This window comes from Schistocerca piceifrons, chromosome 1 (genome assembly GCF_021461385.2).
Source record: "Schistocerca piceifrons isolate TAMUIC-IGC-003096 chromosome 1, iqSchPice1.1, whole genome shotgun sequence".
NCBI lineage: Eukaryota > Metazoa > Arthropoda > Insecta > Orthoptera > Acrididae > Schistocerca > Schistocerca piceifrons.
The window spans coordinates 595,953,964-595,969,963 of NC_060138.1; the positions used below are offsets into that span (position 1 = coordinate 595,953,964).

Here is a 16,000-nt window from a genome sequence, read left to right on the forward strand (position 1 = left end):
ACTACACTTTACTTACTGAAGCACTTGTATCAAAAATTGCTTCCCCCCAATTTTTTGTTTGTTTTTGTGGGGTTGAGGGAGGGGGAGGGGGACGTGACAACGCTCCACAGCGGGTGCCAAACTACTCAGCTAAGCCACTGTGGACAGCGGCACTTCTTCGAGGTAACGGAGGTCGGCGTCTCGATATTTTCCTGAGTGGCGACACCTTTGTACGATTTCATTAATGTAAGGGGTTCTGAGGATAATGCCATGGAAAGCATTTCCATACTGAATAGTGCTGTCTATACTGAAAATTTTGACTGTCAAATATTCACAGCATTATCACAAGGCCGGAGTATAATTTTGGATTTTGTCGGGGCTGCCCTTACTTTCCCTGACCTGCCGTTCAATGATGTAGCAGCTCAGTAAACGATGTTATCGAAAACTTCTTAATACAACTGGTAAATGTATGTGATGTTATCGTTTTAGTAACTGAAGGCAAACCAAACAAGAAAATTTTTTTGTCTTACTTCACCTCGTAGCTTTTCTTTTTATTATTCAAGGCACTGTGGACAGAGCATTCATTGCTTCTTGGACCTTTTGGATTAGTAATGAAAGATAACTTAAACCTAACACCCAACACGAGAACAAGGCGGAGTCTTCCGTTTTCACAGAGCGTGAGTCGGATAGTGGTGCATCCAACCAGCGTCAAGTGTAAGGTCCACTGTTCGGTAATAGCACATCAGTGGACAAACGACGACAGGAAGTTAGAACACAAAACAATGGCAGCGCCTTGGCAAAGATGAAGTGTGCAGTGTTCCTTGCTGGGCGAGGACCAACCTCGTGCCAACCTCGTGGCCTGTCATTAGGGAGGCCGCGAGTATAATCAGAGGTGGCGCACGACGGCTTCGCGAGGACCGCAGACGGCAGAGTTGTTATTTCGGCAGCCTGTGTCACATTACCAGCTGCTTACAAGGCACACCCACCATGTAATGAACTACCATTATATTCCACTGAGTGCTCCTTCCACATAATGCATGGGTTATAAAACAATTAAGCCGTAGGAGGAAATTAAACTGCAGGTGCGTTCTTTTCATGAGTTGTATACTTATCGATTCAAAACACAGAACTAGAGAAAAGCGAATCTTTAAAGATCAGTACCAATTTTCCTTCCCCAGTATTAAGTGTCTTTAATTCACGTACAGTTATATGTGTACTTATTTTCTTTATAGCTGAAATGCGTATTTGTAAACTTTGGTAAACATTGTTTAGCTATTAATAACGTTAGAAGCCACGAAGAAAGTCTGATGGATGCTTCAGTTTTATCGTCCCACCGCAACACACAAATGAGAAAGCTATGACGAGTGGTTGAAAGGACAATATCGAAGATCCAAATGGTCCAAATGGCTCTGAGCACTATGGGACTTAACATCTGTGGTCATCAGTCTCCTAGAACTTAGAACTACTTAAACCTAACTAACCTAAGGACATCACACACATCCATGCCCGAGGCAGGATGCGAACCTGCGACCGTAGCAGTCCCCGGGTTCCGGACTGAGCGCCTAGAACCGCTATACCACCGCGGCCGGCACAATATCGAAGAGCCAAACATCGAAACAGTGAAAGAGTAAATGAATTCTCTGTCTAGGAGGCAAGATTATGGAAGATCATCGAAACAAAGCTACTAGTAAAGACGAAGAAGTACTTTAAAATGTACGGGGTGTTTCAAAAATGACAGGTATATTTGAAACGGCAATAAAAACTAAACGAGCAGCGATAGAAATACACCGTTTGTTGCAATATGCTTGGGACAACAGTACATTTTCAGGCGGACAAACTTTCGAAATTACAGTAGTTACAATTTTCAACAACAGATGGCGCTGCAAGTGATGTGAAAGATATGGAAGACAACGCAGTCTGTGGGTGCGCCATTCTGTACGTCGTCTTTCTGCTGTAAGCGTGTGCTGTTCACAACGTGCAAGTGTGCTGTAGACAACATGGTTTATTCCTTAGAACAGAGGATTTTTCTGGTGTTGGAATTCCACCGCCTAGAACACAGTGTTGTTGCAACAAGACGAAGTTTTCAACGGAGGTTTAATGTAACCGAAGGACCGAAAACCGATACAATAAAGGATCTGTTTGAAAAATTTCAACGGACTGGGAACGTGACGGATGAACGTGCTGGAAAGGTAGGGCGACCGCGTACAGCAACCACAGAGGGCAACGCGCAGCTAGTGCAGCAGGTGATCCAACAGCGGCCTCGGGTTTCCGTTCGCCGTGTTGCAGCTGCGGTCCAAATGACGCCAACGTCCACGTATCGTCTCATGCGCCAGAGTTTACACCTCTATCCACACAAAATTCAAACGCGGCAACCCCTCAGCGCCGCTACCATTGCTGCACGAGAGACATTCGCTAACGATATAGTGCACAGGATTGATGACGGCGGTATGCATGTGGGCAGCATTTGGTTTACGGACGAAGCTTATTTTTACCTGGACGGCTTCGTCAATAAACAGAACTGGCGCATATGGGGAACTGAAAAGCCCCATGTTGCAGTCCCATCGTCCCTGCATTCTCAAAAAGTACTGGTCTGGGCCGCCATTTCTTCCAAAGGAATCATTGGCCCATTTTTCAGATCCGAAACGATTACTGCATCACGCTATCTGGACATTCTTCGTGAATTTGTGGCGGTGCATACTGCCTTAGACGACACTGCGAACACCTCGTGGTTTATGCAAGATGGTGCCCGGCCACATCGCACGGCCGACGTCTTTAATTTCCTGAATGAATATTTCAATGACCGTATGATTGCTTTGGGCTATCCGAAACATACAGGAGGTGGCGTGGATTGGCCTCCCTATTCGTCAGACATGAACCCCTGTGACTTCTTTCTGTGGGGACACTTGAAAGACCAGGTGTACCGCCAGAATCCAGAAACAATTGAACAGCTGAAGCAGTACATCTCATCTGCATGTGAAGCCATTCCGCCAGACACGTTGTCAAAGGTTTCGGGTAATTTCATTCAGAGACTACGCCATATTATTGCTACGCATGGTGGATATGTGGAAAATATCGTACTATAGAGTTTCCCAGACCGCAGCGCCATCTGTTGTTGAAAATTGTAACTACTGTAATTTCGAAAGTTTGTCTGCCTGAAAATGTACTGTTGTCCCAAGCATATTGCAACAAACGGTGTATTTCTATCGCTGCTCGTTTAGTTTTTATTGCCGTTTCAAATATACCGGTCATTTTTGAAACACCCTGTAGGTATAAAATGAGAAATAAATTCCAAAAACGTAGCACTGAACATGAAACAAAAGGATAACAAGAAACAGAAAGCAAGTGAAAGATGCAAAGAAAGAGAAATTACTCAAAAATGATCGAAGAAACAAATCTACAGAAAATCCTTGCCAGGATCTGCTAGGTGGACATTTACATATCATGAGCTTTTGACTTGGAGCACTATGTGACTTAACTTCTGAGGTCATCAGTCCCCTAGAACCTAGAACTACTTAAACCTAACTAACCTAAGGACATCACACACATCCATGCCCGAGGCAGGATTCGAACCTGCGACCGTAGCGGTCGCGCGGTTCCAGACTGAAGCGTCTAGAACCGCTCGGCCACTCCGGCCGGCTCATGAACTTTTGCATTGGTAGGACTTGGAGAAGGGAAAGTTATAAGTACAGACAAATACTCCAACATAATGTAAAATATAATGATATTTGGTGCAATATATACGATTAGGTTAAAAGCTCGAGCTAGAAGTCGGAAGACCACGTATATTGTTTATTTATACGACACTTTAGTAAAGTATTCCGTTACGACCATAACATCGGTTTGCTGCGGAATTCTTGAACACATTATGAGTTCAAATATAATAAATTTTCTTGAGACTGAATAGAAAGCAACGGTCGTGCGAAATTCAGCTTGCTCTTTTCTCACATGATATACTGCGAACACTGGATGAAGGGCGATAAACCGATTCCGCATTTCTACATTTCCGAAATATATTTTACTTAGTGTCCCACTGCAGTCTGTTATCGAAGATACGAGCATATGTAATAGGTTTCCAGACATTTGAGTGCCTCGAACGATTCTTAAGTAACAGAACCCAATAAAATACGCGCAAACTAAGTTGACACTCGATGCAGTGGCTGGTGGGAGCGACCGTACAGACATTTCCCATTTACAGTCTGTCCCAACAGCCACCAAGCCACGTGTCAACTTAGTTTGCGCGTATAGTATATTGTCCTAGATGGCGGGTGTTCATCAGAGGCAAGAGTGTCGTCACGAGTGCCCCAGTGAAGGGCGACAGGGCCGCCCTTGTTCTCTGTGCACATAAATTACCCTAACGGACAGCGTGAGCAGCAATTTACTGCTGTTTGCTGATGATGCTGTGATGTACGGGAAAGTATCGTAGTATACTGACTGTAGGAAGATACAAGATAACTTACACAAGATTTCTAGCTGGTGTGAAACTGTGAGTTAATGTGGATAGGCATGAGCTACAAACCCTCAGTGTTCAGACACAGCATTAGTAGTGTCCTGCTTGACACAGTCACGTCGTTGATTTATATCTGGATGTATCGTTGCACAGCAAGATGGACTGGAACGAGGATGTTAGGTTTGTCGTAACGAAGGCGAACAGCCGACTTCGGTTTATTGGGAAAACTTTGGGAAAGTGTGGCTCATCTATAGAAGAGACGTTGTATAGAACGCTAGTGCGACCCTTTCTTGAGCAGTGCTTAAATGTTTGGGATCCACACCTGCTCGGATTAAAGAAAGACATCGAACCAGTTCATAGCCGTGCTGCTAGGTTTGTTCCCCGTATGTTAGATACGCACTCAAACATTACGGAGACGTTTCGTGAACTCAAATGGGAGTCACTGGAGACATGATAGCTCTCTTTCCGGAAGGCACAACTGCGGAAACTTAGAGACCCGACATTTGAAATTGACTGTAGAACGATTCTGCTGCTGCCAACGTAAATTTTGCGTAAGGATCTCTAATATAAAGTAAGAGAAACAAGGAATCGTACTGAAGCACAAAGACAGTCGTTCTTCCCTCGCTCTGTTTGCGAGTGGAACAGGAAAGGAAAAGATTAGCAGTCTTACGTTGTATCCCCTTACGGTGGCTTGCGAAGTGTGTATGTAGATGCAGATAAATTTCAATTGAGATGTTATCTTCTGTCCTGTTTCCTAGTTTTGTAACAATTGACTGCTGAATCACTGAAACAGCTAGTCAACTTGCCGAAGTATATAACATATTCACCAAACTTTCTATACTATTCGGAGCTATGGTAGTTATAATTACTTCGAAACGACTTTCTTCGCTTCACCGTTTCCCCGTATTACACCAAAATTATCTCGACTACTTTATCACACGTGCAGAATGGTCAGCTGCACCAGTGCCTTTTGTTTTACTAAATGTAGCTACTCTACAAATATTTCCAATCCATGACCCAGCACACAGAACCTCACCCTGTTCCTGACGACACCCATCTAAGTTGACCTATAAAGAAGTGTTTCCCGTAAATGATATTTTAACCTTATCATCTCGTCTTTGTTACAGGCTGTTCCCTGATGAGTCGTTGCCAACATCCTAATTACCCTACTTAGTAAGTATTAGTTTCTATTATCAAAAACCCGCGCAGGATAGCCGCGCGATCTAAGGCACCTTGCCACGGTCTGCACGGCTCCTCCCGCCGGCTGTTCGAGTCCACACTCGGGCATGGGTATGTGTGTCGTCCAGAGCGTAAATTAGTTTAAATTAGATTAAGTAGTGTGTAAGCCTAGGGACGGATGACGTCATCAGTTTGGTCCCATAGGAACTTACCACCACCATCACTAATATCAAAAACAAACTTTTTCTGAGCCGCTTACCAATCAAATTTAGGCTTGTTAAATTTCGGACTACAGAGAAACTACACAGGAAAGTTAATGCCGCTCAGTGCCATTAATGTATTAAACAGGCTGAGAAGAAATCGACCACGTTCTCTTAATTTTTGCAATATATGATACAAATGAGAGAGAAGTGAGGTGTTACACCTAACTCCTAACTGTTTGAATATGAAGACAGGACGTGGCTTCAGTGCTTACATTTTCTACTCATATTCTATCTCTCAATAACGTTATTGTTTATGTTTATTTTGTAATCTAAACCTCCAGAAGATATATCAATCTATAGGTCAAACTAACTACCCGTCCTGACTTTGCACAGTTATAATTGGCCAAATGATTTGACTAGCGTATCAAATTTTGTCTGGGAGCACAAATAAAATTCAGAGAACAACGTTAAATAAGTGAATACTATGATTTCTTATAACTTACGCTATGCAAGCAGCACTCTCCTGTAAAAATGTCTGAAGGCACGACTGTTGTGTGTTCCATATATAACTGTCGTTTGGAGTGACATCTCAAGGCAATAATGGAAGCACATAGTGATGTAAGTAATATTTGTACAACCATTGTAAATATTGTATGCGAATCATAGCTGAATCAAGAAAGGAAAGCAGAAAGCTGAGAGCTGAGTCATTTTCTGCGCTGCTGCAAAACTTTCTGTATACATCGGTGTCCAAAATTAAAGCAACAAAAGGAAATTATGCAAGGTTGTGTTTATTTTGTAACAAAACAGTGTAAATAGACGATAGTAAAATAGAAACAACGTAAATAATGCAGAAAGTAACCAACTGCAACATGCATAACGGCAGACAAAAATATTCTTCGTTTTTTTCCAACTTAATAGATTTGGACACACATTCTGACAACTGGTTAATGTGCACAGCATGGAGTGCGACCACCTCTGGCACCAATACAGGCCTGACGACCACGGGACATGCTGTGAATGATATCATCAATCTCATGTTGAGGCAATAACACCAGTTCCTCCTGCAGAGCTGCACACAAGTCTTGGAAATTGGTTGGCGGATACTGAAGGTGCAATTCGTCTCCCTAGTGAATCCCAGACATGATCTATGGGATTCAAATCGGGTGAGCGAGCAGGCCACGCCATGCGTGCAATATCTTCCATTTCCAAAAACAAATCCACTACACGTGCTCTATGAGGTCGAGCATTATCATCCATCAGTGCGATATCTGGGCCCGCAGCATCTCGTAACAACCGCGATGAGATTCCAAGATCTCCTCACGGTAACTGAAAGCATTCAAATCCCGCTGATTCACACGTACAATTTAATGAGGAGGTGTTCGTATGGTCAACATAATCCCTCCTCGATATCAGTCTCTTTCCACAATGTTTGGGTTCCGAAATCGAGTTCCATGTGACCTCCAGATGCGAATCCGTCGAAAATCACTTTCCAGACAAAATCGGGAATCATCTGTTAAAAGGACATTGGCCCACCGTTCGACCGGCCAGGTGGCATGTTGGTGGCTCTACCCTAGACGTTCCCTTCTGTAAAAGAAACGCCAGAATGAGCAGACAGTGGGTCTTCAACAATAAAAGACACTCTGCTGAAGCCTTCTGTACACCTTTTACCTTGATACAACACTTTCAGGGGATGCTGCGAGGTCAGATGCCAATTGCAGTGCCGGAATCAGGCGGTACAGTCGTATTCTTACAGCCAAATAACGGTCCACTCTTTCTGATGTCGCACATATTCGGCCATATCCTGGTCTCCGTGATACAGTTTCGGTCTCTATAAACTGTCGCCAAATGCAAGAAACAACAGAACGATTCACACTAACCCATCGGGCCACTCAGTTTGCGACTCTCCAACTTCCGTTCTTCCTATAGCACTCTACAGCACAGAGTGTGTAGGCGTCATCTCTGTACCATACTGCAGCGTCTGTGACTGTGTACACAGCGATTGTGGATGTGAGACTGCCTTGGAAACACTATCCCGCTTGATAGGTGCCCTGACGTCATTCCTGGCGTGGTTCTCCGTTGATGGGAGTGCCATTTTCCGTGCAGAACACGGTCGTAACGACATCTGTTGACAGTTTGTATGATTATATCGTGAATTAGATACAAGACGAGGAAATAGTAGTTTGTTGCTTTAATTTGGACACTAGTGTATAAATGAAGTAAAGCTACATCCCATGCTACATTTTACTCTATGCATAAATAATTGAAACTCACAGGTGTTGGACGCCGTTTATCCGCTCTAGAGTTTATCTGAAACGTTTGCAACCAGTTCAAGCAGTGAGGAGAATAAGGCCCTAAAGTACATTAACGTCGATTCGAGGATGTCTTCATGCTTCTGACATTTGTTGATCTTATGATAAGTCAGCTTTATCTGTGCTATCTCAGGAAATTGCGACTTATTCGTATCCTTGTGTCAAAGTATAAGGAAGGGAGTTTTGAAAACACTGTGTTTATGGAATTTCTTTAACTTGAAGTGCTCTTCTATCACCAAAATGATAAAAAATCTTCTAACGTTGAAACTTTGTTTCTAAAGATGCGTTGTTGTTATTGTTGTGGTCTTCAGTCCAAAGATTGATTCGATGCAGCTTTCCATGCTGCTCTATCCTGTGCAGGCGTCGCCATCTTCGAGTAAGTAACTATTGCAATCTACATCCTTCTGAATCTGCTTAGTGTCTCCCTCTATAATTTTTACCCTCCACGATTCCCTCCAATACTGAATTAGTGATCCCTTGATATCTCAGAACGTGTTCTATCAAGCGATCCCTTCTTCTAGTCAAGTTGTGGCTACGAATTCCCCCTTTCCCCAATTCTATTCGGTACCTCCTCATCAGTTACGCCATCTATCCATCTAATCTTCAGTATTCTTCTGCAGCACCACACTTAAAAAAGCTTCTATTCTCTTCTTGTCTAAACTGTTTATCGTCCATATTTCACTCACATAAACAGCTACACTCCAAAAAATACTTTCAGTAAAAACTTCCTGACACTTAAATCTATACTCTACGTTAGCAAATTTATCTTCTTCAGAAACGCTTTCCTTGCCACCGCCAATCCATATTTTATACCCTCTCTACTTCTACCACCATCAGCTACTTGGCTGCCCAAATAGGAAAACTTGTATACTACTTTGTCTTATTTCCTAATCAAATTCCCTCAGTGTCACCTGATTTGATTCTATTACATTCCATTATCCTCGTTTTGCTTTTGTTGTGTTCATCTTATATCCTTCTGTCAAGACACTACCATTCCAGTCAACTGCTCTTCCAAGTCGTCTGCTGTCTCTGAGAGAATTACAATGTCATCGGCAACCTCAAAATTTTTGTTTCTTCTCCATGGATTTTAATTCCTACTCCAGATTTTTCTGTTGTTTTTTCTACTGCTTGCTCAGTATACAAATTAAATAACATCGGCGATAGGCTGCAACCCTGTCTCACTCCCTTCCCCCACTGCTTCCCTTTCGTGCCTCTCGCCTCTTATAACAGACTTCTGGTTTCTGTACAAATTGTAAGTAGCTTTTCGCTCCCTTTATTTTACCCCTGCCACCTTCAGAATTTGAAAGAGACTATTCGAGTGAACATCGTTAAAAGCTTTCTCTAAGATACCCCCCTTTGTGGTTGCACCTAAGGTGCGGCTGGCTCTGTATCACTGAGGCACGCAAGCCTCCTCACCAGCGGCAATGTACATTGTTCATGGGAAGGGGCGATGTGTAAAATTTGCAAGCAGGCCAGTACAACTGTTCCATTTCACCTGGGGTGTAAACTCCAGTCTAGAGCACCTCCTCTATATACATTGCGGTTTGCTAGTTCTTGTTGATAACTGTTAGTTTTTTGGCGTCCACTACTAGACCATCTCACCACATGCGAATTTGGTCATGGTTTTTGCTGCGTCAACTCATTGCTCCTTTCGCGAGTTATGGCCGCTCTTCACTAGGTGTCAATGGCATTGTTTACATATCGTAACTTTAATTCATCATAAGCCAGACAATTTGTACGAAATATTTATAAATTACATAAAAAACCTTCCTCGTGAATCAGTGTATGTATTAGTGGGAACTGGATCAGAATTTCTACAGCGGGTGCCGAAATTAGCCCACACACACAGATGGGAACGAGGAGACTTCTTGGATTTATGTACAGAGAGATGGAGAAGATTATAAGAGAATACAGAAATATTACAGCTAAAAATCATATTTTTTAACTCAATAGTTTACCGTCTACCATTAAAATTAATTTCTGGTTATGTTGTTCTCAAACTGTCATCAGGGACTTGTTTGTATTGATTTATTTTACTGTATGTCGAATCCGAAAGCATGAATTATATTCTCTAATTATATTTAAAAATGCCTCGATTCATTACAGAGTTTTCTGGGGTTTCTCTGGCTCGTCTAGTACCGGATGTGAGCTTTTGCGACCAGAACAACCCCTACCAGCCATTTTTCTCTTCCATTTTAATGTGTTGTGGGGTCTACGTTTTCGATACATCCCCTAATGTGACTAATTTATGATTAACATAATAAATTGATAGTCTATAATCAAATGCAGCCTCACCAAAAGCCTCCCAAGTTCCGCATGTAAAGATACGTCTCTCCGATTTCGTACTGCCTTTAAACGACTCCAGTGTTGTGAATCTTCAAGCGTGTTACAAGCTGTAAGCGAAACGTACGCTCAGCGCCTAAAATGTGACGGGCCTGTGACTGTTCTAACGCCTCTGTAGCTCTGAAGGCCTCATGAATTTCTGCATCCAAGTTCCTAGGACATGAGATTTCTCGGAGGTTTGTTGGATTCGAATAACTTTCGCAGTTAGAGCTATGCCCTAAATCAGACTTACATTTGCGACGCTTATAGTAATTGTTTTAAATATGGTTCACGGGATTACTGTCCGATTTTATTGTTGTATCCCCACCAAAGTTCTCCAGCTAAGCTAGGTGATGTAGGAACACAATATCATACACCACGAGCACAATAATATTGGATTTGCACTGTCATGGATTGATGTAGAGGTACAAAGAGTCGCCTACCATCGCTCCAGCGTCATGTGCATACCACTCCCGTGTACTTTATTTAAAAATGTTTATAATACCTGAAAAGATTCGACTTTCTAACGTAGCCCATGGTCTCCCTCAAGGCTCAAGCTATTTCTATTCAAGCTATCTCTATACCAAATACCATCGAAATCGGTTCAGCGGCAGAGTTGTGGAAACGTGACAGAGCGAGTTCCTTTCGCAATTAATAATAATGGTATTAATATGGAAGTATGGATTAAGCACTTTAGAATCGAAGAAGCATTGTACTGATTACGTTGAATCATATCAACCAATAAAAACTTTTTCACAAGTATGGTAACGTTCAGAAGTCAAAGAGTAAATAGTTTTTGTATAGAGTAATTACTGTTCCATATATCGCGTTATATTCTGCAAATAAATAAATATGTCGTACTATACTCTTCCTAAAACAGCCTACGTTCTTCCTCAGTGTTCAGACTATCTCCGTACCCAATTTCATGAAAATCGATTCAGAGGATTAGTCGTGAAAGGGTAACAGACAGAGCTACATTCGCATTTATAATAGTAGCATGGATCAAAGCTAATTCTTCAATTACGGAGTTTCATGGTGGTTAAAATTCTGTGTATTTTTAAACCTAGTTATGTAACTAGTAGAAGCTCAAGCCATACAGCGTCAGTCGAGCGTCATCTTGTGACTTGAAACGGATTGTCTCTTTACCATGGAACACGTGATAATTGGATATGAACTGATATTTCTTTATGTCTTAACATTGTTCCATGTCTCGAAAATGGAAATATGTGTTAATTGCCAACTGCTTACACTCCAAAACGTTTTTAGCTTCTAACTCATTTTTGATAATTCTTTTCCTTAAACTGATGTCACTTACTGAGTACTGATATGTACTAGAGTAATAATGTAAGGCATAACTACTGAATACACTATTAACACGATTTTGTTGATACCAACACTCCTAATTTGAATAGAATATTTGTTCCCAAATACATGATAATGTTGTATCTTGGAACAGCTTTTCACGTTTGGGAAAACATTGCTATATTGGAGTGATTTCCTTAATTACAGAAAAAGTTTGCAGCACACATAAAGTGAATGCTATAATTTCAGAACAGAACTAGAAAATATATTAACCCATTGGCTTACTGATACTTTTCTACATAGTCGACCCTATATTTACTATTTAAATTTACGGAAATCTGAATATTTTGTCTTGCATACTTTTCTCAAAATTATATATTTCTTTCAGAGGACAAGTATATCCTTAATATTTATTAAATTGACTAGGATCAACAGTAAATATAGCGATTTATCACTTTCAAATGATACATAACCTACCATGTTATGTATTAAGAGAGAAGAATAAACACTAAGAAGAACCTATAGCTGCTCTACCAGTCTCACAGCCGGTAGTGTAATAACCGAAGCGAAACCTGCGGCCGACTGTGAGCCGGCTGTATAAGCCAGTGGGTCACAAACTTCTATTACAGTTCTGGCTAAAGGCGAAAGTCTGAAAAATTGTTCCAAGATGTAACATTCTCCCATAACCATGAAAAACTATAGAACGTTAGTTCTAACGTGAAAATAAAGCACTCTCGGACCGGTTCTTGGTCCATGTGACGTATTTTCTTCTTATAACCAAGACGACTTTATGGAGTGACTCTTTCCGATTTCCTTCATACATACAGGATATGAAGGTCAGTGCTCCGGTATCATTGTCCTAAATATGTACATGCAAAAATCGCCTTTGAATTTAGAAGATATCCGAGCGCTGTTAAGTACACAACATTTGTACTTAATTAACAAATGCGTCGGTAGCTCAGCACCTATCATGATCAGAATGTAATCATAAAGCCGCTGGTATCTGACTTCTCTATTACGTTTTTGAATTCCATATCTATTAAGAAATCGAAATGCTAATTAACAAATAGTAAATTATAATTGTTTATAAAAATAATTTTTAATTACTGATTGTATGAAAATGTAACTATTCATAATAAAGTAGAATTTGGAACAAAATCACGAAACATCAAATATGAAACCAAACATATATTTTGTTTCTAGAGAGTCAACAGTATTATTGCTGCATATATTTTTTGTTTGTTTGAGAAAAAGGCACTTCGTATATCTGAATCAAATTTTACTTCATTTTCATACAACCAGGAATTGAAAATGAAAGATGTAGTTTCTGTTAAAAATTATATTTCTGTACTTGTTTACATTTTCATTTCTTAATGAATGTGGAATTCAAGAAATAAAAAAAAAAGTATGCTAGTTTAGAGATTAGAACTAGCGACATCAAGGTAACATTTTGATTACACTTTGTTCTTTTTACTATGTGCTGAGCTACCGAGGTATTCATTAATTGAATAGAAATGTATTTTGCTTAACGGCGTTCGGAAGACTATCAAAGACGATTTCTTCGAGTTTCAAATTCTGTAAGTATGAACATCATAGGAGAAGGCACGTCAGTTCGTTGTGGTCCTGCCTTTGTAAGTGTGAGCAACGTGTACCGAAACTTTGGCCGTAACATTTCTAGGAAATGAGCTGCCGGTGGTTAACATTAATGTGCATTACTGTAACACCGACAGTACATATTTGATTACTTTATTACAATTAGCTTGTTTTCTTACAGAAAATGATTTGTGAGAAGTGTAATTTGAATCATGACAGCTGTTGATCAAACCTGTAGCTGGTTTGTTATTTGTATGCGTACCCAAAATTAGGAGTTTGTATTCCTGAGGGCATGTAAGTGCATGAATGCTTAGAAACACCGGACTCAGCAGCAGTTCTAAATAGTAGAAGTTGTGTTACAAAAAATAACCACTCCGAGTAACTCGTTTCAAGGGTCAAGACTTTCTTTCATTACAAAAGTTTATCTCAAAGTACGGGAACCGTTGTTTCCATGACTGGATACATATGTACTCTTCAATTTTGTCGCACGATGACCTACCTGCAGCGAAAATAACTGTCAGTTAAACTAAGTGTGGTAAGTCGTCCCCGTCATCTACGTATCGTGTACACTTTGTTCTGCGTTTGTATTTTAACTGTTTCTGTACCGTATTTCCTGAGGCGGAGATTGGAGACCAGTACAGAATTTGCCTAAAAAGACGTGGAAACCCACCTCAAAACCAAAGTAAGGCTGCCCAGTGTACCAGACCAATGGCTGTTATTCCTCCACCACCGTTTATATTTGAGTTCGGCTCACCTTCATGTCTCGCAAGCTAGTTCGCTGCAAGTAAAGCTATACAAGTAGGTTTTATAGTTGTTGATTGGGGTTATTAATTGAAAGTTTTGTATGTCAGACAGAGTTTTCCCAAACCTGCAACATAAATAATTGGATGATTTGTTTGAAAAGGACACGACTAGTTCCTTACCTGATTCCTATGAGCTCGTCTTCGAGGGGTTAGAGTGTGAACTCCTTTGCTTTCCTATATTATTTCCGAGCCGTTTGATCAACGAGTTTGACCTGACATTTTACGTAACCTTCACGTATTGCAATATTTTGTGTAGCTGAAAACTACGTGCTTGCCCTGTGTTTCATAATCCACGTTAAATTAAAAATATTCCCCTTGTTGACTTGGTTTGACATAAATATTCAGCCACTTACAGCAAGTAATCATATCAAGCATCCTATTGTTTGTACTTCTCCTTTGCTTTACCTCCGGTTACGAAAACTTCCTTTTTGAGTGAAAAGTAAAGAAAGACAAATCGCGTAACGATTGTCAAATATATATTGACAACTACCCGTATATAACAGCTGCAGTTCAACAAACCGGCTCTTTCTCTCTCAAAGCTTCTGTGGTTTCGTAAGTACCGTTAACTTCATTTCCCTATTTTTTTGCCTCACTCGTTCTTAATATACGAACAGGCCTTGCATTCCAAGAGTATTTAGTGCTACTGCCAACAAAGTTCCATAAAAGTTCGAATGGTCCACGCCTAAAGGTCAGCAAGGATCCAGTGGATGCAAGAGCATTCTGTATTACCTTCGGATGTGGTTACGTTGCAAAGAAACCACTGAAGCATTTCAACATTTCCGATTAACTTACGGCTTTAGTATGTCACTCCGTTTTTGAATACGCCATTTAAAATACGGCGGAAATAGGTAACACATAATGCGTAACATGCTTCTCTTTACTAAACTCGTTTCACAACAAATAAATATAATGCAGGTCATAATTCACTACACACATTCAAATTTTGCACATTCTATACACCTGTAAAAATACTTATTAGGTTAATTTTAGTATGTCCTTTTAATACGGCACGACAATAAAACTCTCATGAATTTTAATGCTTGCCAATTTCCATCTGCTTGTGTTTTCTTGAATAAATGATGACTAATTTAGGGCTACCGTCATCCTTTATCTACCGAAAGTACAATTATATACAGTGTGTTACAAAAAGTTACGGCCAAACTTTCAGAAAACATTCCTCACACACAAATAAAGAAAAGATGTTATGTGGGCATGTGTCCGGAAACGCTTAATTTCCATGTTAGAGCTCATTTTAGTTTCGTCAGTATGTACTGTACTTCCTCGATTCACCGCCAGTTGGCCCAATTGAAGGAAGGTAATGTTGACTTCGGTGCTTGTGTTGACATGTGACTCATTGCTCTACAGTACTAGCATCATGCACATCAGTACGTAGTATCAACAGGTTAGTGTTCATCACGAACGTGGTTTTGCAGTCAGTGCAATGTTTACAAATGCGGAGTTGGCAGATGCCCATTTGACGTATGGATTAGCACGGGGCAATAGCCGTGGCGCGGTAAGTTTGTATCGAGACAGATTTCCAGAACGAAGGTGTCCCCACAGGAAGGCGTTCGAAGCAATTGATCGGCGTCTTAGGGAGCACGGAACATTCCAGCCTATGACTCGCGACTGGGGAAGACCTAGAACGACGAGGACACCTGCAATGGATGAGGCAATTCTTCGTGCAGTTGACGATAACCCTAATGTCAGCGTCAGAGAAGTTGCTGCTGTACAAGGTAACGCTGACCACGTCACTGTATGGAGAGTGCTACGGGTTCTCACGGGTACACTTCTGCGAATGGTTCATCCAACAATGTGTCAATCCTCATTTCAGTGCAAATGTTCTCTTTACGGATGAGGCTTCAT

At 40.9% G+C, this 16,000-nt stretch overlaps 1 protein-coding gene across 3 annotated transcripts in view; it reads left to right on the forward strand.

Moving 5' to 3' along the window:
• The window catches only part of LOC124803325, a 238,515-nt gene that overhangs the window by 111,179 nt on the left and 111,336 nt on the right, over positions 1–16,000 (forward strand). The window contains exon 2 of one of the 3 annotated variants that reach the window (XM_047264520.1): positions 5,554–5,599. The exons of 1 other annotated variant lie outside the window; for it this stretch is intronic. Coding sequence is in view for 1 of the 2 variants with exons in the window: in XM_047264512.1 (XP_047120468.1) it covers positions 5,713–5,716 (4 nt within the window). In the remaining variant the exon portion in view is untranslated. One more of the 3 variants, XM_047264512.1, reaches the window with a different exon arrangement.